A 26881-nucleotide genomic window follows, 5' to 3' on the forward strand; every position below is an offset into this window, starting at 1 on the left:
ACCATTGGTCAGAGGTCGCCAAGGCGATGTCGGACTGGTCTCTCTCTCAGACCTTGGAGTCTGATACAAGACAGGAGGAATTTCAAAGCCTGCCAAAGTGCACAGTAATTTAACTTATAGAGTTATTACAGTGTTCACTCCCAAATAGCTGCATTCTCTATATTACATCTTAATACATTTATATAATTGTATCCCCCCCCCCCCTTTAGTGCTAAAATTGGCCTAATGCATGTCTGGTATCAAAACCATTTAAATATAACTTCATCCTATTGGATCTAAAATAGCATTGACATCTCTCAAAGTGCTTTTTTATTTTGATGTGAAAATGTGAAATTCCAAGAATATTAAATACGTCCATATGTCTTGATATATAAAATACGACATGCTATATCTGAGATCAACTTGTCGACCACAATAACAACCGTCTGAAGTCAAAGGATCTGAGCTGTCAATGGGCTTTGGGTACGAACTGAGAACTGCCAGGCACAATATCTGAAGCCAACCACTCCAGCACAGCTGTATCCTCTATCTACTGTATCTTTAGCAGGAGGAAATCTGGGTGCTATAGTTTGGCCTAGTAGTCATTAACACAAGCTAGTAAATACAGTATCGATTAATATAATCGATGCCATCTCCAGCCTTTAAGTACGTTTCAAATTCATTGCGAGCCCTGGCTGTCAAACGCCTTTATGCGGTCACACCAAATGGGCATAGGAAACAACAATGGCCACATGTGCATTTGAGTTTGTTTAAAGTGCTACTTTTATGAGGATGCAGTGTTTGTCCACGGTTTTCATGAGCCTTGTTTGAGAAAGTAATGTGGAGTTGGTAAGGAAAACACCAGGCTGGAGTTAAAGTCATGGAATTGGATCAGGTTTATTCGGCTCCATGACAGGACAGACAGACAGACAGACAGACAGACAGACAGACAGACAGACAGACAGACAGACAGACAGACAGACAGACAGACAGACAGACAGACAGACAGACAGACAGACAGACAGACAGACAGACAGACAGACAGACAGACAGACAGACAGGAAGTGAGCTGTCACAGCACAGACCACAAAGCCAACACAGTCAACACAGTCCGCACAGTCCGCACAGCCAACAAAGTCAACACAGCTAGCATAGCCAGCACAGTCAGCATTTTGTTATTTCACCTCATCCCCAACATGGCAAACAAAGACAAAAAAGTTTGTGCTGCATGGAGATTCAAGGCCAAGATGGACTGAGAAATTGCTTGCACACCCACATCCACTATAATGTTTAGGCACAACAGTGCAGTAACATTGATTACATTGTTTTTGACAAAACTAGTGTAATGCGACACCTCATGGTGGATCATTGCTGTCAGTCAACCACAGAACACATATGTGTGAGCCATGCAACGCTTCTAGATAAACGACCAACTTGATCTGTGTCTGGACATTACTTTATTATTCATATTGAACATATGGAATATTACACGGACAGACATTTTTTTTATGGCAGTCTAGCGGCACTTACATATGCAGTGTTTGCCGTCCTCTGCGAGCTGATAGTTGGGTCTGCAGCGACACTGGTAGTGAGCCGGGGACAGCTGCACACAGTTCTGCTCACAGCTTCCATTGCTGACGGCACAGGATCGGACGGCTGGAGACAAACACACAGAGAGCGACAACAGATCAACAATTAAAGGTGATGTATAGTAAACAAATAAAGTTGATTTATTATCATATGAAGAAAAAATACCTGTTTAGATGCTCTCAAAGTCTAACGCAGACAGACACAATTTGACCACTATTGTTTTTTGTTCCGATTATCTACATTGACACAGGCCCAGAGTTTTTCATGACAGCAGGATAAACTCCTGGCCCTAACAATGACTAGTAATTGTTATGAACATTACATGTACAGTAGGTCTGCTTTCTCTGACAGCAGGAGCAAGTGTTCGCCTGTATGCTTTCTCACAAAGAGCGAGACACCACGAGGTCATTTCAAACACTTGATTTATCATAACCCAAGGTGAACTGTATCTCTACATGAGAAGTAGCTCCTCCATTTTCATTTGGATGAACTCAGAAAAGGGTGTCCCAGTTTCAAAACCAAAACAAACATGTACCCCAGCTCCACTTCACCCTTGGAATGTGATGATCACAGACCCTGTCCCTTCTGCTCCAATCTGTTTTCCCTTCGATTGCTATCTCGGAAGAAAAGCCCAATAATAACATGGAGAGAAATGCCGGAGATAATTCATTTTTTGCTGCTCCATTAGCGAGCCATCGTATCAGGCCAATAAGCGTACGGACAGCAGGGGGTACTTACGTGGCTCATTGCAGTGCACCTTGTACAGAAACAACCCCTGCCGCTTACCTCTAGGCCATTGAAACCTTATGTACATTATATCTGACAGGAATGGATAGATATAAGCAATATGGTAGTGGCTTAACCTTGCAATATTGCTTACACCTAGTCCTGTCAGATCTACTAAAGTACCTAGAGTGGTATAGGGGCAATGGGTTGCTTCTGGACAGAGCCTATGTTTATGGAGGAAAGACATGAGATTGTCAGTGGAAAGTATCAGGTCTTCCCCTGACTGGCAAGTGCCCCCGGGAAGCCAACATGAGCGCACCGTGTTGCTTGGGAAGATAGATTGCCCATTTGCTCTCCATTGTTTGTAGATCAATCAACACTCCGCATAGTCAATGTGTGAGCCAGGTAGGCATATAGTTTCACTGGTCCAAGTTTCACTGATTCTCAAAGAACAATGATCATTTTCCTAATGATGGATGAGTTGCCTCTTTTGACTGTGCTAAGATCAAATGAGACTGACTGTCTGCAGTTAGCTTCTATAGTACTTGCTCCTGGTTTCAGGAGGAATCACAGGAACAGAGCTCTTAGTGGAGGGAGGCTTCAGAGCACTCTAGTGTGAAGGGGGAGAGAGACATGCTTTTCTGGCTGGTTTGGTTCATCTGGGAATGCTAGGGGACAGTTGAGACTACTTAGGGCTCATAATCTAGAAGGCCAGACATACATGGGTCGACAATTTTTTTCAGGGAAAGGGAGGACTTCATTGAAAGGAAATGAAGCATTATCAAGAGTGAGTCTTTCACTTAAACTTTTGTGAAGTAGCATCACAATACTCATATTTTTTTCAGTAAGCCATATCACACACAGTTTATGTCTTATGTTTTTGTACTGTTTGGAGCATCCTTGAGTTCATCAGCTGCCTTTCATTTAAAGGAGGAAAACGAGGCCTGGTGAAAAACAGCGTGAGAAAGATGAGGCGGTTTGTTTGACAAATCATGCCATCAGAGGTTTCCGTGCCTTCAAAGCAGCCTGATTAAAATCTAAATAAATAACTCTATTGATTCTGCGCTTCTGGACTGCACACAGTTGATGTGCATAATACTACAGGGAATCGAAAATTAGCACGTGTGTCGAAGCACATGGTCTGCCTCTCAATGGTGAAAAGGAAAAGCAATGTGATTGAAAGTCTGTAGTTGAGCTGAGAAGACAGCATTTGGGGTGGCCAACCCTGGAGAGCATTAAGGGGTGCACATTTTGTTCCAGCTCAGCTTTAACAGTAACACACCTGTTTCTACTAAATAGCTGTAAGACCTTGATTAGCTGAACCAGGTATGTTAGTGCCAGGCTGGAACAAAAGCCTGCACACCCAGTAGCTCTCCAAGAAAAAGGGGTTGGCCACCTGCACTCTAAATCATCACTCTGCAGAAATCTATTCACAAACTGAGGTAGTGTAATTTGGAGCCCATTTGGAGTATCTCTGTGGTAATTACTCATTGAAAAATAACAGACACACTAACATTTCATCCAGACCAGCTCTGGTCAAAGCCATAAAAGTAGCACTTTAAACAAACTCAACAGGCCTCGGGGCTTCCCACCCACTGGGCACACACTGGTTGAATCAACGTTGTTTCCACATCATTTCAATGAAATTACGTTGAACCAATGTGGAATAGACGTTGAATTGACGTCTGTGCCCACTGTGCGGTAATGCTCCCTAATCAGAGAGAGAGAGTTATCCTGACACGCTGTTGTTGTGTGCCATAGCTGTGAATTAAAATAAGCTTTCTGATGCAGCACTGGAACTCGCAGAGGAAAACAGATGAGATCTAAGTGAGAGAGTGTGTGTGAGCATGCACACGTATGTGAGAGAGAGAGAGAAAGAAGAGGAGGAGACACTGCACTACTATATACACCCAGACACAAACCTGCTCTGACAGGGCTGCTGGGGAACAGTGGGAAAGCTTGTCTTCTGCCAGCACAACAGACTCTTTGATTCCCCCTTTTGACACAAGCAGAAGGTGGAGACCCCTCTTTCACTGCTTTGATGTGAGTCCCAGCTTCTCCCGTGGCCTAGCTACCAGACAGTGAGGACAACAACAGAATACATCCAGTACGTTGGACCAGATCCATCTGTTTCATCCCAAACCTCCCTCACCCCCGACCCCTTCACCCATTTGACCTCAGGTGACCCCTCGACACCCTCCCCTGGATCTTACCGATGCAAGTCCGGCCATCTGTGTGCAGACGGGTGCCCGGGCTGCACTCGCAGTAGTACGAGCCCCTGGTGTTGACACATCGGTGCTGGCAGCCCCCATTATAGACCTGACACTCATCAATATCTGTGGGAGAGAAATGACAAATCAGTGTAATCACTCTTTAATAGTAAAGAACAGTAAATTGTGGTGGAACAGCTCTGCCTAAGCCCAGGGCCGGCATTATGAGCGGGGCTTAGGGGGCTTGGCCTGCCCTATCGTACCTTGTAATATTGACAATTTACTTGACCGAGATGCGCACCGACAGAAAGACCTATCAATCTCAGACGAATCATCCAAGCGAGCAAAACACCGCCCCTCTGTCTCAGTATGTGTAGCCCATGTACTATATCTGATGCTGCCTGGACAAAATGAGTATGGCATTAGCTTGAAGGGGGGTCCCTTGAGGCCCAGCAGTTCTAGTTGAAAAATAATGTGTGCAGCACTTGCAGACATTGGAGGTCCGAAGAAAAAAAAAGCGGCCCCTATTTAAATCAAATAACCTTCCAACTGATTCGTTCAGGCATCAGTCCTGCCTAAGCACCAGAAGCCCTGCAGGCCACTTATAGAGAAGCCATTAGACACACACAGAGCAATCAGCAAGAAATACGGGCGCATGCCAATCTCACAGGGCCAGGAGGTAACTGGAGACAGATGGACGAAGGCCAGGACGGTTAGCAAAGCAAGCACTGGAGGGCTGGTAAACACACACACACACACACACACACACACACACACACACACACACACACACACACACACACACACACACACACACACACACACACACACACACACACACACACACACACACACACACACACACACAACCAGCCCTCTAACCACAGAAGTCCTACGGCATCTTGACAACCAACCACTACAATGGCATTGTCTTCCGACGCAACGCTTGCACTTCAAGCGACCTGTCTTGTAGGACGTAGAACTCATATTCAAATTGTAATATTCCCAGAGCATCAGCCATTTAACCTGTTGGGGTTAGGGGGCAGTATTTGCACGGCCGAATAAAAAAATGTCCCCAATTTAAACTGGTTACTACTCTTGCCCAGAAATGAGAATATGCATATAATTAGTATATTTGGATGGAAAACACTCTAAAGTTTATAAAACTGTTTGAATGGTGTCTGTGAGTATAACAGAACTCATATGGCAGGCCAAAACCTGAGAAGATTCCATACATGAAATGCCCTGTCTGACTTGATTTGTTATCCTTCTGTTGCATCTCTATCGAAAATACAGCATCTCTGCTGTTACGTGACATTTTCTAAGGCTTCCATTGGCTCTCAGAAGGCGCCAGAAAGTGGAATGAGATGTCTGCAGTCTCTGGGCGAAGTACAGCAGCTCTGTTTGTTACTGGTCAGGCTGGGGGACAGTGACACTGGAGATGCGCGTTCATGAGAATTCTCAATTTTTTTTCTTTCAGCCTTTGAATGAATACAATGTCGCCTGGTTGGAATATTATCGCTATTTTACGAGAAAAAAATCGCATAAAAATTGATTTTAAACAGCGTTTGACATGCTTCGAAGTACGGTAATGGAATATTTTGAATTTTTTTGTCACGAAATGCGCTCGCGCGTCACCCTTCGGATAGTTACCTGAACGCATGAACAAAACGGCGGTATTTGGATATAACTATGGATTATTTGGAACCAAAACAACATTTGTTGTTGAAGTAGAAGTCCTGGGAGTGCATTCTGATGAAGAACAGCAAAGGTAATCCAATTTTTCTTATAGTAAATCTGAGTTTGGTGAGGGCCAAACTTGGTGGGTGTCAAATTAGCTAGCCGTGATGGCCGGGCTATGTACTCAGAATATTGCAAAATGTGCTTTTGCCGAAAAGCTATTTTAAAATCTGACACCGCGATTGCATAAAGGAGTTCTGTATCTATAATTCTTAAAATAATTGTTATGTACTTTGTGAACGTTAATCGTGAGTAATTTAGTAAATTCACCGGAAGTTTGCTAGTTCTGAACATCACATGCTAATGTAAAAAGCTGGTTATTGATATAAATATGAACTTGATTGAACAAAACATGCATGTATTGTATAACATAATGTCCTAGGAGTGTCATCTGATGAAGATCATCAAAGGTTAGTGCTGCATTTAGCTGTGGTTTTGGTTTTTGTGACATATATGCTTGCTTTGAAAATGGCTGTGTGATTATTTTTGGCAGGGTACTCTCCTGACATAATCTAATGTTTTAGACGATGTCACCTAGGTATCCCATTAGTCTTTGCGAGATATGAGACATATCAGTGCAAGTAAGGCTAAAATGGAGTATATCTACCCATTTATAACAACAAAAATGTACCTTACACCTGGATTAGGAATGGCACTAGAAAATTAACTTATGGCCCCATACAAGCCTCCTCAAAGGCAGTAAACATCATCCAGTTCCTCTCCATAACAACCAGTTTTATCTGTCCTTCACAGGCCAGAGGTCAATGATTCCCTTATGAAAAAATATTGCGGTTTTGAAACTGCAGTAAAAGTGCAGTAACGATTGTGGTATTTTGGACACAGTAATTGCAGAATATCTGCAGTGTATTGCAGTTGAACTGCAGTTATACTGCACTCTAACTACAGTTACACTGCAAAATTACTGCAGTAAGAATTTTTTTATTTTGGATGCAGTATTTGTAGCATACTGCAGTTATAATTCAGTCTAACTGCAGTTGTACTCCAGTGTACTGCAGTTATACTGCACTCTGACTGCAATCTTTTTTCATAAGGGTTCTCTGTGCCTCTATTAAAACTTTATCCAGAGGCTCCTATGACATTAAGTGTCCGTCAAGGGCCCGTTTGAAGACATTCTCTTCTGGATATCACCGCTTCAAAGACCACTACCATGGGGAAAATACATACTCAGTGCAAACCTGCAGCTATCAAAAACTTAATAGTTTCCTGCACAGTAGATTTAGCTCTATAAGCTACACATTTGTTCTTCTAAGGAGCCACATCCATACAATGCACGAGATACATATTGCAGAAAAAAGCAGTCATAACAAGTACAGTATGTCACTATGAAGAGAGTTGCTGACTTCATCAAATCAGTGAAGTGACATTTTCTTAATAAGACGAGAGTTTATTCTCCATTCAAGATTTATGGAGAACAAACATGGTTTCCTTAGTTTCTTTGATATACAGCCATCGTTCCACAATGTCAAGTACAGTAGCATTCCACGACACGCTTTACTGTTATCATTTCAAGGCACTGTGGTCACACGGCTCGCCTTTCAAGCCTATGAGAAACCATCTGTGACGCAGACATCCCCTACTTCCAACTTCAACAAAACCAGAGACCACCAAAACAAGACGAATGGCAGAATGAGAGATATGCTATGAGGAGGTATTTGGCTTTTGAAACAAAGACCGTTGGATGTCCTCTGATGTCCTCTGTCTTCTGGTCTGGAGCTATATTAGGGTCCACTTGGGGGCAAGGCCTGAAAGAGCCTTCAGAGGAAGTTACTAAAGCCGGAAGGACAGGTCTGGCTTCGGCCTCAAGAGGCCCAGGAGTGGAGAATGGCCCAGTTGCCATTAAAACTGGGCAGTGTGATAAGCAGTAAATGCCTGAAGTGATCAGCCAAATTATGTTTACTGGATTTATCTTGGTACCATAAGGGATTTGGAGAGTTATAGACAGTCTGGCACACTTTCTGAAGCAGCCCATGATGATAAAAGGGCTCATCAGAAGCCTTAGTTACATTCAGGACTATTGTGATGATGATTAAAGTCCTGCCTATTCTACTCCAGGAGGTAAATAATTGTGTCTGACCCCTGAGGTCCACCGTATTTAGATGGCCAGCAGCCTTTGTGTTGATGGGGCGTCTGAGCTGATATACAGTAGGCACTGCTAATTTATCTCTCACTGCGCTGGCAACCCCATTTACATTCTGCCGGCAAGATATCTGGGTTGTCAGTCATTGTCTTAAGGAGGTAGGCACTTTGACATGCTATATGTTTTTTTCGACAAAGGCATGAGTTCCTTTTTACCAAACAAAACAATTGAGAAAGACGACAAAATAGGGGAGGGGAAGGCAACAACATGAACTTTTCTTCACATTACAACTGAACTAAATCTGGTCTAAGCGTCAGTTCCATAACCTTATATCCTCTAGATAATTACAGGGTGAAACATGAAGATGAATCTCACAAGAAACGTTGGCAGACAAAATGGCTGTTCATGGGTCATGAATGTTAAGACTCCACAACAAAGTGGTCAGTACACATTTCAATTTGAGAGATGATGGCTGTTTCCACATGTCGTCAATCATATGGCTTAGAGTAGTTTTATTAAGCTGCTAGCATATGCAAGACGTGACAGGTTTTCATAAGATGCAGCCAACAGGCAGATCAAATCCAAAGCCATATCAACACTGATGGAAAATGGGGATTCATGAAACATGCCACGCAGACTTTACACACTGGCGTGCGCACACATACGCGCTCACACAGGTTCGCTCGCAGGCGCACACGCTCAGACATCACAATTGATAATAAAACAGGAAAACAAGGAACAACAGCCAACAGGCCATTTCCATAAATTCTGTTTATCTGTGCCTGTGCAGAACATACACTGAGTGCATAAACATTAGGAACACCTGCTCTTTCCACGACAAACACTGATGAGGTGAATCCAGGTGAAAGCTGTGATCCCTTATTGATGTTATCTGTTAAATCCATTTCAGTCAGTGTAGATGAAGGAGAGAAGACAGGTTAAAGAAGGATTTTTAAGCCTTGAGACACTTGAGACATGCATTGTGTATGTGTGCCATTCAGAGTTTTGAGTGTGTCAAGAACTGCAACCCTGCTGGGTTTTTCAGGCTCAACAGTTTCTCGTGTGTATCAAGAATGGTACACCACCCAAAGGACATCCAGCCAACTTGACACAACTGTGGGAAGCATTCGACACCTTGTAGAGTCCATGCCCCGACGAATTGAGGCTGTTCTGAGGGCAAAAGGGGGTGCGACTCAATATTAGGAAGATATTCTTGAAGTTTTCTACATTCAGTGTATACTAGCCACCGATTTCAGTGAATTAAAGGACATACTACACTGTATACAGTACAAACTGTGCATTCCGGAAAGTATTCAGACCCCTTGACTTTTTCCACATTTTGTTACATTACAGCCTTATTCTAAAGTGGATTAAATCGTTTTTTTCCCCTTATCAATCTACACACAATACCCCATATTGACAGAGAAAAAAAAAACGTTTTTTAGACATTTATTTTAGGAACAAAAATAGCACATTTACAAAAGTATTCAGAGCCTTTACTCAGTAATTTGTTAAAGCACCTTTGGCAGCGATTACAGCCTTGAGTCTTCTTGAGTATGACGCTACAAGCTTGGCACCGCTGTATTTGGGGAGTTTCTCCCATTCTTCTCTGCAGATCTTCTCAAGCTCTGTTGGTTGGATGGGGAGAGTCGTTGCACAGCTATTTTCAGGTCTCTCCAGAGATGTTCAATTGGGTTCAAGTCTGGGCTCTGGCTGGGCCACTCAAGGACATTCAGAGACTTGCCCCGAAGCCACTCCTGCATTGTCTTGGCTGTGTGCTTAGGGTTGTTGTCCTGTTGGAAGGTGAACCTTCGCCCATGTCTGAGGTCCTGAGCGCTCTGGAGCAAGTTTTCATCAAGGATCTCTCTGTACATTGCTCTGTGTATCTTTCCCTCAGTCCTGACTAGTCTCCCAGTCCCTGCCGCTGAAAAACATCCCCACAGCATGATGCTGCCACCACCGTGCTTCACTGTAGGGATGGTGCCAGGTTTCCTCCAGACGTGACGCTTGGCATTCAGGCCAAAGAGTTCAATCTTGGTTTCATCATCATGGTCTGAGAGTCTTTAGGCAAACTCCAAGGGTACTGTCATGTGCTTTTTACTGAGGAGTGTCTTCCATCTGGCCACTGTAACTTAAAGGTCAGATTGGTGTAGTGCTGCAGAGATGGTTGTCCTTCTGGAAGGTTCTCCCATCTCCACAGAGGTACTCTGGAGCTCTGTCAGAGTGACTATCGGGTTCTTGGTAACCTCCCAGACCAAGGCCCATCTCACTCGATTGCTCAGTTTGGCCGGGCGGCCAGCTCTAGGAAGCGTCTTGGTGGTTCCAAACTTCTTCCATTTAAGAATGAAGGAGGCCACTGTGTTCTTGGGGACCTTCAATACTGCATAAATGTTTGGGTACCCTTCCCCAGATCTGTGCCTCGACACAATCCTGTCTCTGAGCTCTACGGACAATTCCTTCGACCTCATGGCTTTGTTTTTGCTCTGACATGCACTGTCAACTGTGGGACCTTACATAGACAGGTGTGTGCCTTTCCAAATAATGTCCAATCAATTGAATTTACCATATTCAATTTGTAAAAACATCTCAAGGATGATCAATGGAAACAGGATGCACCTGAGCTCAATTTCGAGTCTCATGGCAAAGGGTCTGAATACTTATGTAAATAAGTTATTTCTGTTTTTTATTTTTAATACATTTGTAAACATTTTTAAAACCTGTATTTGCTTTGTCATTATGGGGTATTGTGTGTATTTTTTAAATCCATTTTAGAATAAGGCTGTAAAAATATGGAAAAAGTCAAGGGGTCTGAATACTTTCCAAATGCACTGTAGTCTAGGGGAGACTGGTGTTGGTTGTCACAGCGGTAATTACTCCCAATCTAAATCGTGTAATATTTTTAAGGTTCAAATGTTTGAATTGTTTGAAAGAACATCCACCTGGTCAATTTGTGTTAACATGACTAAACACTGAGGTGAGTGGAATTTATGTGTTTTTCATAGTTGAAAGAAAATAAATGCATTATTGGTATTTTCTTTGTAAATGTTTGAATTATGGGAGTATCTATGAACAATTATGTTTCTTGAAAAGAGGGAATAAAGAGCTACACTTCCGGTCAAAAGTTTAGAATGTAGAAAATAGTAAAAATAAAGAAAAACCCTTGAATGAGTAGGGGTTCTAAAACTTTTGACCGGTAGTGTATATTTTTTGTGTGTGCTATAAAGAGCCCCCTTAATTTCTGTCACACACACCCACACGTGTGCAAACACACCTTACAAATGTACTCAAAATGTGATATGTTATTCTCACAGCATAAAATTCAGAATTTTGTTAGGAATATCAACAGATCAAAGAAAGGAGTGGCTATTTCTAAGACTTTGTATGCTATAAGCTACTAGCAAACATTGTGACAGCCAACCCCATACTGTGTGACAACCAACCACGCGAGGGCGCTGGTTGTCACAAGTGGACAGAGTGTATTTGATGGCTTATAACGCCACGTTGGAATAAGATTTGAGGATAAAAATCGTCCCCATTTCAACCCAAGGCCTTTCTTCTTTATCCTATATTGAAAAGTCAGATAGACTGGTGCTGTGAAATACACACGAGAGCAAAAAGTGTGACAACCAACCTCCGTCTCCCCTACATATTTACAGTGTATACAAAAGTGTGCCTCCCAAACAGTGTACCAATCGAGCACATGCAAAGTCTACAGGCTAACGAGGACCACCTCCCCGAGAGATCGGCAAAGAATTTTAATAGCTGTGGCCCGGAGTGCTGACGGGAGGATAAATTAATGCACCTTGTGTGTGTGTGTGTGTGTGTGTGTGTGTGTGTGTGTGTGTGTGTGTGTGTGTGTGTGTGTGTGTGTGTGTGTGTGTGTGTGTGTGTGTGTGTGTGTGTGTCACTCACACACACGGTCAGCGAGGACATAAACAGCAGCACTGTTTCACACAGAATCATTAGAGCATGATTACACCACTGTGAGTAAAAGTGGGACATGATCTGGTATGACAATACAGTACATTCCCAATCAGCAACCAATTGTTATTGGTAAAGCCAAATGTATGCAACAGCTTAGCATGGAGTAGTGGTTAAAGCTTAGGCATTTGCTCTGGTGCTGCAGCATTTTGGACATAGCCGAGCTAGGAAATGTATCTGGTGCACATACCTGGGGGTCAGTTGTGCATAGAGAGGGGTATAGAGAGAGGTATAGAGAGAGGTAGGTAGAGAGAGAGGTAGAGGGAGAAGGACTTTGATACCGATACCAGGTTTAGTATCACAATACTCGATACCATCACGATACTTGATACCAAAATGATACCATGGCAACAAAAGAAGACGTTTTAGCCAAAGTAACAGAATGGCACTTGATCCAGACAGATCTGTTCAGTTCAATATCATTATATTGGACATTTTTGATTGTATGCATTACAATCTTTGTTTTTATACAAGATAACTGCATAATGGTTATCATTAATTTGAATGGTAAATCTCTATTGACAAACTGGGTAAATCAAGGTGTAGCTTAGGCCTATTCACAATACAGGTGAATGCATATTCAGTAAGAGCGTGTGCATGCGTTATTGAGCTTGTTTTGGCTGATTTCATGTGGCCACAGATGAAAAACAATCAGTTAACCTTCCATTTGGGACTTATCAACATTTGCATAGAAGAAGCAATCTCTTATTTTATAAAAGTGTGCGCTGTCTCTTTAAGACCCATGAGGTCATTCACACACAAAGCTAATTCGAGGCCCCAGCAAAGATGATCTCGACTGGGAGAGATTAATAATGTTTTTTGCTGACAAATCAGCATATTTAGCATTACGGTTTACATATTATCACAAACATAGTACTGGGGTAGTGAATTGATGTTGGCTTCAGCTGTAAGCTAGCAAGGAAAGTTAGCTTACAAAGATGGAAGCTACCGGTATCTTCTTGCATTGTAGTGTTCTAGCCTGTACTGGACATTGTTTTGAGAACAGTAATTAACAGTTTCAACATTTCTACATACCGTGTTGCATTATTCAAGTGTGTTAACTTCTGTGCAGCATAAGTGGTGATACAGCCCAGACTCCCAATGAGTGCAGTGGTTCCTCATGTCAGGCTAGAACTAGCAATGAATAAGTGGGGCAGTCAGACAAGGGGCATGAACAGTTCGCTCATGCTACAGGGGGCATCGACTGCACTGATAGACTTGATCCTCTCTCAATCAGTAGACGACGTGAGGCACATTTGACAGAAGGAAAGACAGAGAGAAAGAGCAACTGCAGCAAGAGAATCAAATCACCCACTTGTGCTAGCCTAGCTGTTTACCATACAACGATCTCTGAATGTTGTTCTCGACATGAGAGGATTATTGATATGGATTGGAGCCACTGGCCTCTGCTGCTGTGGCCAACATCCCTCCCTGACCTCACAGTCATTCAGTGTTTATCTGGCCTCAAGTCACTGACCTCTCACCAACAGCCATGAAATTCACACTACTAGTACAACACAACTCAGTTGTAATGTCCTAAACAGCTGCCCTGGGGTCTCTCCCACACTCACAGCCAGCATCAACATGTTTGGAACTGGAACCATGACCAGAGATCGAACACACATGGCTCAGATCAAGTACGCAGTTTGGCAACCTGTGGGGGTTACAAGACTGTGGTCCGCTGCGGTCCAATATCACAACATTTTTCAGGATTAGAGGTATGGAGTGCAGCCGAACCTTGGTTTTGGGAAGTAGCATTGGCGTGTGCGTGATTGCGTGCGTGTGTGTGCACACATGAATGTGTGTGCATGTGTGAGTGAGTTCTTGTGTGTGTCCATGCATGGGTGTGTGTGGTGCCAGGATCTCCCTGTGCTTGCCATACTCTTACTGGACAATGATAAGACACATTCAAAAAGCAACTGAACTCCAACTGTCATAAATCAGGAGGATCACAGGAATTCACCAAGTCAAAGGAACAACAAAGAAACCGCTGCATCTGCAGATTGAATATGCCAGGTAGTCTATAACTCTAGTATCTAGTCTAAGGGTGTTTTCACACTTAGTCCCTTTCAGCCAATTTTTGTGGTTTGCTTAATTTTGGGGAGACTGTGAACACTCCAAAGGAACTCAGACCCCTCAAAGAGAAGCAAACTGAACTGAGATCATCTCGAGAGGTGGTCAAGTTCCCTTTTTTGGGACAATGTGAAAACAAAGCTCCCCAGGTCCGCTTGTCATTATTCCTACACCACACACCTGACTACTGCAACACCAGTTCCCCTGCCATAAACCCTCACATTGGTGCCACAAAAGAGAGAAGATGATGATGATGTGCATCAAGGATGCACAGTTTTTTAGTTCAAGGTAACTTGTTTGCGATAATGTGATCTATAGGCTAAGAGAGCTTCATCAGCTGTTTATTTAATTGTGGGGTTTGAATAGTGTGAGAAGACAACATATTTGATGAGGACATATGGTACAAAATCAATTCTAGCTCTCAAAGTGCCTGTAGCCTACATTGGTATACAATTTTCAATTACAGCATTATTTAATCTTCAGTAATTCTTCTGCTATTTATTCTGTTAACAATTATATTTACATGTTAATATCATCTTCAAATTACAATTATTATGTCTCATGAAGAAGGTGGAAAGTTTTAAGTTCCTCGGTGTACACATCATGGACAAACTGAAATGGTCCACCCACACAGACAGCGTGGTGAAGAAGGCGCAACAGCGCCAGAGGCTGAAGAGGCTGAAGAAATTTGGCTTGTCACCAAAAACATTCAAACTTTTACAGATGCACAATCGAGAGCATCCTGTCGGGCTGTAACACCGCCTGGTACAGCAACTGCTCCGCCCACAAACGTAAGGCTCTCCAGAGGGTAGTGAGGTCTGCACAACGCATCACCGGGGGCAAACTACCTGCTATCCAGGACACCTACACCACCCGATGTCACAGGAAGGCCAAAAAGATCATCAAGGACAACAACCACCCGAGCCACTGCCTGTTCACACCGCTATCATCCAGAAGGCGAGGTCAGTACAGGTGCATCAAAGCTGTGACTAAGAGACAGAAGCTGTTTTTCAGTCTCAAGGCCATCAGACTGTTAAACAGCCATCACTAACATTGAGTCGCTGCTACCAACATACTGACTCAATCTCTAGCCACTTTAATAATTAAAAATTGGATGTAATAAATGTATCACTAGTCACTTTAAACTATGCCACTTTATATAATGTTTACATACCCTACACTACTCATCTCATATGTATATACTGTACTCTATACCATCTACTGCATCTTGCCTATGCCGTTCGTCCATCGCTCATCAATATATATTTTTATGTACATATTCTTATTCATTCCTTTACACTAGTGTGTATAAGGTAGGTGTTGTGAAATTGTTAGATTACTTGTTAGATATTATTGCATGGTCGGAACTACAAGCACAAGCATTTCGCTACACTCACATTAACATCTGTCAACCATGTGTATGTGACAAATAAAATTTGATTTGAAAATGTTATTTTTTTAAGCCATTTTGCCACAACTTTGGAAGTATGCTTGGGGTCAATGTCCATTTGGAAGACCCATTTGCGATCAAGCTTTAACTTCCTGACTGATGTCTTGAGATATTGCTTCAATATATCCACATAATTTTCCTCCCTCATGATGCCATCTATTTTGTGAAGTGCACCAGTCCCTCCTGCAGCAAAGCACCCCGCAACATGATGCTGCCACCCCCGTGTTTCATGGTTGGGATGGTGTTCTTCGGCTTGCAAGCCTCCCCCTTTTTCCTCCGAACATAACGATGGTCATTATGGCCAAACAGTTCTATATTTGTTTCATCAGTCCAGGGGACATTTCTCCAAAAAGTACGATATTTTTCTCCATGTGCAGTTGCAAACCGTAGTCTGGCTTTTTTATGGCGGTTTTGGAGCAGTGTCTTCTTCCTTGCTGAGCGGCCTTTCAGGTTATGTCGAAATAGGACTCGTTTTACTGTGGATATAGATACTTTTGTACCCGTTTCCTCCAGCATCTTCACAAGGTCCTTTGCTGTTGTTCTGGGATTGATTTGCACTTTTCGCACCAAAGTACGTTCATCTTAAATAGACAGAACGCGTCTCCTTCCTGAGCGGTATGACGGCTGCGTGGTCCCATGGTGTTTATACTTGTGTACTATTGTTTGTACATATGAACGTGGCACCTTCAGGCGTTTGGAAATTGCTCCCAAGGATGAACCAGACTTGTGGCGGTCTACAATTTTTTTTCTGAGGTCTTAGCTGTTTTCTTTTGATTTTCCCATGATGTCAAGCAAAGAGGCACTGAGTTTGAAGGTAGGCCTTGAAATACATCCACAGGTACACCTCCAATTGACTCAAATTGTGTCAATTAGCCTATCAGAAGCTCTAAAGCCATGACTGTAACGGGCGTCGTAAGGATTAGACCCAGGTGCAGCGGGAACGTGTATACTCATCTTCTTTATTAAATCAAAAGAAGGAAAAACCAAAGAAACACGTATACAAAACAACAAACGACACTAAACAGTCCTGTCAGGTGCACAGACACAAACAGGAGACAACTACCCACAAACCCCCATAGCACAAACACCCCTATACATAGGACCTTCAATCAGAGGCAACGAGGAACAGCTGCCTCCAATTGAAGGTCAATCCAATGAACTAAACATAGAAATAGATAGACTAGACTGAACATAGAAATACACTAACATAGAACATAGACCAACAAAAAAAACGGAACACATAAAACAAACACCACTCTTACATAAGTACTTAGCCCAACAAACCCTGAACCACATAAAACAAACACCCCCTGCCACATCCTGACCAAACTACAATAACAAATAACCCCTTTACTGGTCAGGACGTGACAATGACATCATTTTCTGGAATTTTGAAGCTGATTAAAGGCACAGTCAACTTTGTGTATGTAAACTTCTAACCCACTGGAATTGTGATACAGTGAGTTATAAGTGAAATAATCTGTCTGTAAACAATTGTTGGAAAAATTACTTGTGTCATACACAAAGTAGATGTCCTAACTGACTTGCCAAAACTATAGTTTGTTAATTAAAAAGACATTTTTGGTGTGTTTGAAAAATGAGTTTTAATGAATCCAACCTAAACTTCTGACTTCAACTGTATCTAGCTGTCCGATAACACCTTCTGATGGAATGGCTTGTCCTGCACTTTGTTAAAACCCAGTATGCATTGAGTGAATGTTGAAAAAGATATTGGTTTCTTTAAAAACATAGCAATGTGAATACGAAGAGGACTCAGACCACAAAATAGCTGAAGTGAACTGGCAAAAGAGTTCAAATGCAAGGGCTGAGTGAATACAAAGATTACTGAGTTCGTTTGCCTTTTTTATCCCAGAGTTCACTTTAAAGAGGACTGAAATGGGTTCTTTTAAAGAGGTATAAGTGAAAGATATACAGATTGTACAAAACATTGCACCCCGTTTTGCCCTCAGAACAGCCTGCATTCGTCGGGGCATGGACTACAAGGTGTCAAAAGCGTTCCACAGGGATGCTGGCCCATGTTGACTCCAATGCTTCCCACAGTTGTGTCAAGTTGGCTGGATGTAATTTGGGTGGTGGACCATTCTTGATACACACGGAAAACTGTTGAGCATGAAAAACCCAGCAGCGTTGCAGTTCTTGACACACTCAAACCGGTGTGCCTGCTACCATAACCCGTTCAAAGGCACTTCCATCCATGTCTCAATGCTTAAAAATCCTTCTTTAAAACCTGTCTGGGCTAGGGGGCAGTATTTTCACGGCCGGATGAAAAACATACCCAATTTAAACAGGTTACTACTCTGGGCCAGAAACTAGAATATGCATATTATTAGATTATTAGATTTGAATAGAAAACACTCTGAAGTTTCTAAAACTGTTTGAATGGTGTCTGTGAGTATAACAGAACTCATATGGCAGGCAAAAACCTGAGAAAAATACAACCAGGAAATGAAAAATCTGGTGCCTGTAGGTTTTTCAAGTCATTGCCAATCGAACACACAGTGACTAAGGATTCATTTTGCACTTCCTAAGGCTTCCACTAGATGTCAACAGTCTTTAGAAAGTTGTTTGTGGTGTCTATGATGAACAGAGACCGAATGAGAAGGCTGGGAAGTTGATGACCCAGGGAAGGATGTCAGTTCATTGGCGCGCATTCACGCGAGAGGTAGCTCTGTTCCAAAACGTTTTTCAAGACACTGGAATGGTCCGGTTGGAATATTACTAAATCTTCATGTTATAAAGGCCCTAAAGATTGATGCTATACAACGTTTGACATGTTTGAACGAACGTAAATAGATTTTTTTTTTTTTACTTTTCGTCGTGACATTTTCCTACATTTTGAGTAGCTTACTGAACGCGCAAACAACATGGAGTTGTTTGGACATAAGTTATGAACTTTATCGAACAAAACAACATTTGTTGTGGACCTGGGATTCCTGGAAGTGCCTTCTGATGAAGATTATTAAAGGTAAGTGAATATTTCTAATGCTATTTATGCATTTAGATGACTCCAAAATGGCGGCTATCTGTATTGCGTAGTGTATTTTTCTGAGCACAGTACTCAGATTATTGCAAAGTGTGCTTTCCCAGTAACGTTATTTTGAAATCTGTCAATGCGGTTGCATTCAGGAGATGTTAATCTATAATTCTTTGAATAACAGTTTAATATTTTATCAACGTTTATGACGAGTATTTTTGTAAATTGTAGTGCTGATTCACCGAAAGTTTTGGGGGAAATACATTTTCTGAACGTCACACGCCAATGTAAAATGCTGTTTTAGATATAAATATGAACTTGATAGAACAAAAAATGCATCTATTGTCTAAAATAATGTTCTAGGAGTGTCATCTGATGAAGATTGTCAAAGGTTAGTGCATAATTTTTGCTGGTTTTCTGCTTTTGGTGACGCCTGTCCTTGCATTGAAAATGGCTGTGTGTAATTTTTTGTCTATGTACTGTCCTAACATAATCTAACTTCATGCTTTCGCCGTAAAGCCTCTTGAAATCGGACAATGTGGTTGGATTAAGGAGATGTTTATCTTTCAAATTGTGTAAAATAGTTGATTGTTTGAGAAATTGAAATTATTAAATTTTTGCTGTTTTGAATTTCGCGCCATGCTATCTTGTTAAGCAATCCCATTACCAGGATGAGAATGGGAAGGGGTCCCATAGAGGTTAACCTGTCTCCTCCCCTTCATCTAAACTGATTGAAGTGGATTTAACAAATTACATCAATAAGGGATCATAGCTTCCACCTGGATTCCCTTGGTCAGTCTACGTCATTGAAAGAGCAGGTGTTCCTAATGTTGTAACGGCTGTCATCTGGAATAGAGGACCAAAACGCAGCAGGAATGTGGATGCTCATCTTGTTATTTATTTTAACCTCTTACATCTAGACGTTCCGCTAGCGGAACACCTGCTCCAATATCCAATGATGGGCGTGGCGCGAAATACAAACTCCTCGAAAATCCGAAAACTTCCATTTTTCAAACATATGACTATTTTACACCATTTTAACCTGTTATGGCTAGGGGGGCAGTATTTTCACGGCCGGATAAAAAACGTACCCGATTTAATCTGATTATTACTCCTGCCCAGAAACTAGAATATGCATATAATTATTAGCTTTGGATAGAAAACACTCCAAAGTTTCTAAAACTGTTTGAATGGTGTCTGTGAGTATAACAGAACTCATTTGGCAGGCCAAAACCTGAGAAGATTCCTTACAGGAAGTGCCCTGTCTGACCATTTCTTGCCCTTCTTGATTATCTCTATCCAATACAGGGGATCTCTGCTGTTACGTGACACTTCCTACGGCTCCCATGGGCTCTCAGAAGGCGGCAAAAAGCTGAATCGTGGCTTTGCAGGCTCTGGCTGAAAAAAAGTAGCGCGTTTGGATAGTGGCCGGTCACAGAACTATGAAACTCAGGCTCGTGCACAAGGGGATCCCATGCTTTTATTTTCTCTCTCTTTGTACGTATACACGCTTTCCCGCTCTGAATATTATCGCTTTTTTATGAGAAAAATGGCATAAAAATTGATTTTAACCTCTTGGCGTTCCCCTAGGATAGGGGGCGCTAAAGCGATTTTTGAAAGAAATTCGTGCCCATTTTAAACGGCCTCCTACTCAAACTCAGAAGCTAGGATATGCATATACTTGTGGATAGAAAACACCCTACAGTTTCTAAAACTGTTTGAATGGTGTCTGTGAGTATAACAGAACTCATATGGCAGTCAAAACCACAAGACAGTGTGGTTAGATAAAGGAGAGTCTTGTCTTTAAAATGCTGTAAAATAGTCATATGTTTGAAAAATTGAAGTTTTTGTATTTTTGAGGAATTTGTAATTCGCGCCACGCCTATCATTGGATATTGGAGCAGGTGTTCCGCTAGCGGAACGTCTAGATGTAAGAGGTTAAAGACAAGACTCTCCTTTATCTAACCACACTGTCCGATTTCAAAAAGGCTTTACAGCGAAAGCAAAACATTAGATTATGTCAGCAGAGTACTCAGCCAGAAATAATCAGACACCCATTTTTCAAGCTAGCATATAATGTCACAAAAAACAAAACCACAGCTACATGCAGCACTAACCTTTGATGATCTTCATCAGATGACACTCCTAGGACATTATGTTATACAATACATGCATGTTTTGTTCAATCAAGTTCATATTTATATCAAAAACCAGCTTTTTACATTAGCATGTGACGTTCAGAACTAGCATTCCCACCAAACACTTCCGGTGAATTTACTAAATTACTCACGATAAACGTTCACAAAAAACATAACAATTATTTAAAGAATTATAGATACAGAACTTCTTTATGCAATTGCGGTGTCCGATTTTAAAATAGCTTTTCGGTGAAAGCACATTTTGCAATATTCTGAGTAGATAGCCCGGCCATCATGGCTAGCTATTTTGACACCCACCAAGTACTCACCAAACTCAGATTTACTATAAGAAAAATTGGATTACCTTTCCTGTTCTTCGTCAGAATGCACTCCCAGGACTTCTACTTCATCACCCAATGTTTTGGTTCCAAATAATCCATAGTTATATCCAAATAGCGGCGTTTTGTTGTGCGTTCAAGACACTATCAGAAGGGTAACGAAGGGTGACGCGCCCGGCGCGTATCGTGACAAAATGTCAAAATATTCCATTACCGTACTTCGAAGAATGTCAAACGCTGTTTAAAATCAATTTTTATGCGATTTTTCTCGTAAAAAAGCGATAATATTTCGACCGGGAGTCGTTGTTTTCGTTCAAAGACTGAAAATGTAAACATGGAGTCGTCTCGTGCACGCGCGCCCCAGCCTCATTGTTCTCAGATCGACCACTTACCAAATGCGCTACTGTTTTTCAGCCAGAGACAGCAGAGTCATCATTCAACGTTCTGGCGCCTTCTGAGAGCCTATGGGAGCATTAGAAAATTTCACGTTACAGCAGAGATCCCCTGTTTTGGATAGAGATGGCAAAGAAGGCCAAGAAATGGTCAGACAGGGTACTTCCTGTACAGAATCTTCTCAGGTTTTGGCCTGCCATTTGAGTTCTGTTAAACTCACAGACACCATTCAAACAGTTTTAGAAACTTTGGAGTGTTTTCTATCCAAAGCTAATAATTATATGCATATTCTAGTTTCTGGGCAGGAGTAATAATCCGGCCGTGAAAATACTGCCCCCTATCCATAACAAGTTAAATAAAGAGAACACCAAAATAACAAAACGAACAACAAAACAGTCTTGTCAAGCTCACACAGGCAAAACAAGAAACAATCTCCCACAACACCAAACCAAACAATTACCCATATATAGGACTCTCAATCAGAGGCAACGAGAAAGCACCTGCCTCCAGTTGAGAGTCCAACCCCCCATCAACCTAAACATAGAAATACAACAAACCAGAAAGAACATAGAAATACAAAACATAGAACATAGACCAAAACCCAGAAATAATAAATCAAACACCCTACTACATACACCACCACCCCGAAACACATAAACAAAATACCCTCTGCCACGTCCTGACCAAACTACAATAGCAAATACTCCCTAAACTGGTCAGGAAGTGACAAATGTTTTGTATACTCAGTGTACATCTCACCCTCTCACCATCCCCTGATGCTGACACAGGATACACCATCTACAGTTGGGTTAGGGCACCGACACACTGGAATTTGGAAAATGTTTTTTAACCTGTTAGGGCTAGGGGGCAGTATTGACACGGCTGGATAAAAAACGTACCCGATTTAATCTGGTTACTACTCCTGCCCAGTAACTAGAATATGCATATAATTATTGGCTTTGGATAGAAAACACCCTAAAGTTTCTAAAACTGTTTGAATGGTGTCTGTGAGTATAACAGAACTCCTATGGCAGGCCAAAACCTGAGAAGATTTCAAGCAGGAAGTGGCCTGTCTGAGAAGTAGTGTTTCATCTTGGCTCTTTTTATTGAAGACTCAGGATCTGTGCAATAACGTGACACTTCCTACGTCTTCCATAGGGTCTCAGAGCCCGGGAAAAAGTTGAACGATATCGAGGCAGGCTCTGGCTGAAACACTTTATCGCTTTTGGCAAGTGGCCACTCAGAGTACTATGGGCTTAGGCGCGCCCGCTTCGACCGAATGCTTTCTTTTCCTTTGTCTGTTTATCTAAACACAGATTCCCGGTCGGAATATTATCGCTTTTTTATGAGAAAAATGGCATAAAAATTGATTTTAAACAGCGGTTGACATGCTTCGAAGTACGGTAATGGAATATTTAGAATTCTTTTGTCACGAATTGCGCCATGCTCGTCACCCTTATTTACCCTTTAGGATAGTGTCTAGAACGCACGAACAAAACGCCGCTGTTTGGATATAACGATGGATTATTTTGAACCAAACCAACATTTGTTATTGAAGTAGAAGTCCTGGGAGTGCATTCTGACGAAGACAACAAAGGTAATAACATTTTTCTTATAGTAAATCTGACTTTGATGAGTGCTAAACCTGCTGGGTGTCTAAATAGCTAGCCCTGTGATGCCGGGCTATCTACTGAGAATATTGCAAAATGTGCTTTCACCGAAAAGCTATTTTAAAATCGGACATATCGAGTGCATAGAGGAGTTCTGTATCTATAATTCTTAAAATAATTGTTATGCTTTTTGTGAACGTTTATCGTGAGTAATTTAGTAAATTCACCGGCAGTGTTCGGTGGGAATGCTAGTCACATGCTAGTCACATGCTAATGTAAAGAGCTGTTTTTTGATATAAATGTGAACTTGATTGAACAAAACATGCATGTATTGTATAACATAATGTCCTAGGGTTGTCATCTGATGAAGATCATCAAAGGTTAGTGCTGCATTTAGCTGTGGTTTTGGTTTTTGTGACATTATATGCTAGCTTGAAAAATGGGTGTCTGATTATTTCTGGCTCGGTACTCTGCTGACATAATCTAATGTTTTGCTTTCATTGTAAAGCCTTTTTGAAATCGGACAGTGTGGTTAGATTAACGAGAGTCTTGTCTTTAAAATGGTGTAAAATAGTCATATTTTTTTAAAATTGAAGTAATATCATATCTAAGGTATTTGAATAACGCGCCACAGGATTCAACTGGCTGTTGAGTAGGTGGGACGCGTCCCACCTAGCCCATAGAGGTTAAAAAAAAGAAATTAAAAAAGACAAAAATCACCAGGAATTCACCAAAACATGAATTTCATTTAGGAAATCTGTTCACCAACTATTCTCCCAAAATAAAAAAAAAGAGACATACGTGATCGTGTCTCAATGTTATCAAGGTATGAAACTATTGTTATTTTCATATACAATCTCTTTTTTGGGCTCATTTATGGTCAATTTGCAGTGTACAAATGATTATAACTACTGTATGTTCCGGCTCCCCGACCATCCACTCCGACAAAAATCACCTACCGCTGTCATATGATTTAAGTTATTAATCAATCTCTATCTCTCTCTCTCTCTCTTGGGTCGGACTACCACATTTGGGGCCCCGGGCACCTAGCTCCAGGGGGAACCCCAACCCCCCCCAAAAAGGGAAGCAGATTATTTTAGTAAAACAACTAACTTCCTGCATTTGAACACATTTTGCCACGGGGCAGAGTTATTTGTTTCCTTCAGTTGTATGATGTTATTCTACTCATTTTGTTTTGAGGCTGTGAGAATTTAGCAGTTTTAAAGCTAATTTCCTGCAATTGTGCACATTTTGCCATGGGGCAGAGAGAAATGTGCTGTTTTATTGTTAATCTCATGCTATTCTTCACATGTTGTGATAAGGCTGAGAGAAGAATTTAGCTAACTTCCTGCATTTTAACACATTTTGCTATGGGAAGAGATACTTTTTTTGCAGTTTTATGATGCTATTTTACACATTTTGTTATGAGGCTGAGAGAATTCTGCAATTTTAAAGCTTAATTCCTGCTCTTTTACACTTTTTGCCATGTGGCTGAGAGAAAAATGTGATGTTTTAAAGCCAATTTCCTGCAATTCTACACATTTTGCCATTGCTTATGACGTGTTCATATGCATTCTCTCTCCACATAGAGATCCTCCCTGTATCTCTGACAAGTGAGAGGGTATTAAACTTCTTCCAGGGTATACCCCTTAACTGCAGGAGCCGCATTGTCTCCTGATCCCTACCTGCTTTCAATGAATTTTACACAAGTCCCATTAGTTCACTCACACCATTACAATTTTACCATTAAAGGTAATGTAGGTTAAGCAACTAATGTAGGTTCATAGCCTCATGTGGGACAATACAGTTGCATTGTATTTCTAACTCTCACACAGACAAGTGTAACCGATGTGAAATGGCTAGCTAGTTAGCGGGGTGCGCGCTAACAGCGTTTCAATCGGTGACGTCACTCGCTCTGAGACCTTGAAGTAGTTGTTCCCCTTGCTCTGCAAGGGCCGCGGCTTTTGTGGAGCGATGGGTAACGATGCTTCGAGGGTGGCTGTTGTTGATGTGTGCAGAGGGTCCCTGGTTCGAGGTAATGCGGAGGAGGGGGACGGACGCTAAAGCCCACACTGATAATTTAGTGACATGTCAGATGTCAACACACACAGACGCCATGATTCAGAATGATAATCTCTCAGACTAGAGGTTCTCTTGCATTCCAGAAGATGCAAGTGACATTGTCTATCATCACAGAGTACAGCCAGGACTGATATACTATGTCAGGGATGGGCAACTTTGTAGGCTTAAGCCACAATTATTATATATATTTTTACCAGTCTTACGGTTGAGAGTTCAAATAGCAGTTTTTTCCCCTCCCAATGGCAAAATGAGTAGAATTGCAAGAATACAAAATACCCAAGAAAATGTATTCGCTTAGGGTTCCCAAAAGGCTAGGGCCGGCTCTGACTGCCTCTGTGGGTATGTATGTGGGTATGCAGACCCTCAAGCCCTCATGATGACTTCACATTTTTTATGGCCCCCACCCTCATCAAAGTCACTACTATGGTAGAGCACTGTGAAATCAGCACATACTTCTCACTCACCTGCACCATGCATGTGTCCCGTGTTGTAGCCACTGTATCCATAAAAACAGGTGAAGCAGTTCCTGCGCTGGTAGCGGTATCTGCCAAGCCTGTTATTAGCTCCCCAACTAGGGCTTAACTGACTCCAAAAGCCCACTAGAACCACCATAAACCAACCTATGGAAGCCATGGTCTAAACAGCACTGAAAGTAAGAGAGAAGTATCTACAAAGAACTAAGATAACTACGATGTGTAGAGAGATAGAGCTTGTACCATGCTGTCAATAGCATCTTTTCCAAAGGAGGTATGATCACCGCACCAGTTGAGTCATTTTCTTTGGTATTTCAGGCAGCATTCCCCCCCTTTTCTCTTTCTCTCTCCCTCTAACTCTCTCTCTCAGCTTTGACAAACATGTTTTATGTGATTCTCTTTTGCTTGGGAGCTCCTCCCTCTCTCCCTCTCTCCGAAGACAGGTCCACCCTCCTGCTCCTTTTTTCCTCCCTCCTTCTTCCCTCCTCCCTGCCCTCTCAGGTACAGTGACAGAGACACAGTTGTACAGAGGAACTCTAACAACTGGACCGCACAGCAACATTCACTGAGATGACATCACACCAGAAAAGCCAAGCACTGTCACACCTTTCCCTCTTTCCTGTAACTCCTAATGCCATAGAGAAACATATTGTAAATCCCACTGATTTCATGGCAACAAAAATTGGAGAGCTTGAGTAGGCCTGCAGCTACTCTACATGTAACTGGGATTTCGACAGCTAGCTGGCTCGTCATGAAAATGCAATAAAAGATGGAGGAAAATATGGAAATATTACAGCAGAGGTCAACATATTATCTTCACCAAAAGGGATCACCATGGAGACATTAACCTGCCAATAAAGTATAGAGGGAGGGGGGTGGGGGGGAGTAGGAGGGAGATAGAAAGAAACTGCTATTTTGGTTTTACAGCTTGTCCAGCAAGCAGAATTGAGGACATGTGAATGGAAGTGATTACTGAAGAGAGAGCAGAAAGGAAGTCAACAGTAA

The 26881-nt window shown here is 41.9% G+C and overlaps 1 protein-coding gene across 2 annotated transcripts in view; it reads right to left on the reverse strand.

The window, feature by feature from the left end:
* LOC106572132 (multiple epidermal growth factor-like domains protein 6) overlaps positions 1 to 26240 on the reverse strand; it is an 85578-nt gene extending 59338 nt beyond the window's left edge. For both annotated transcript variants that reach the window (XM_014145998.2, XM_014145996.2), the window contains exons 1-3: positions 25868 to 26240; positions 4509 to 4631; positions 1510 to 1635 (exon numbers count right to left, since the gene is read on the reverse strand). In XM_014145998.2, coding sequence (XP_014001473.2) covers positions 1510 to 1635; positions 4509 to 4631; positions 25868 to 26036 — 418 coding nt within the window. In that variant the 5' untranslated portion in view covers positions 26037 to 26240. The remainder of the gene's footprint in view (positions 1 to 1509; positions 1636 to 4508; positions 4632 to 25867) is intronic.
* Between the last annotated feature and the right edge of the window lie 641 nt (positions 26241 to 26881).

This window comes from Salmo salar, chromosome ssa15, assembly GCF_905237065.1.
Source record: "Salmo salar chromosome ssa15, Ssal_v3.1, whole genome shotgun sequence".
Classification (NCBI taxonomy): domain Eukaryota; kingdom Metazoa; phylum Chordata; class Actinopteri; order Salmoniformes; family Salmonidae; genus Salmo; species Salmo salar.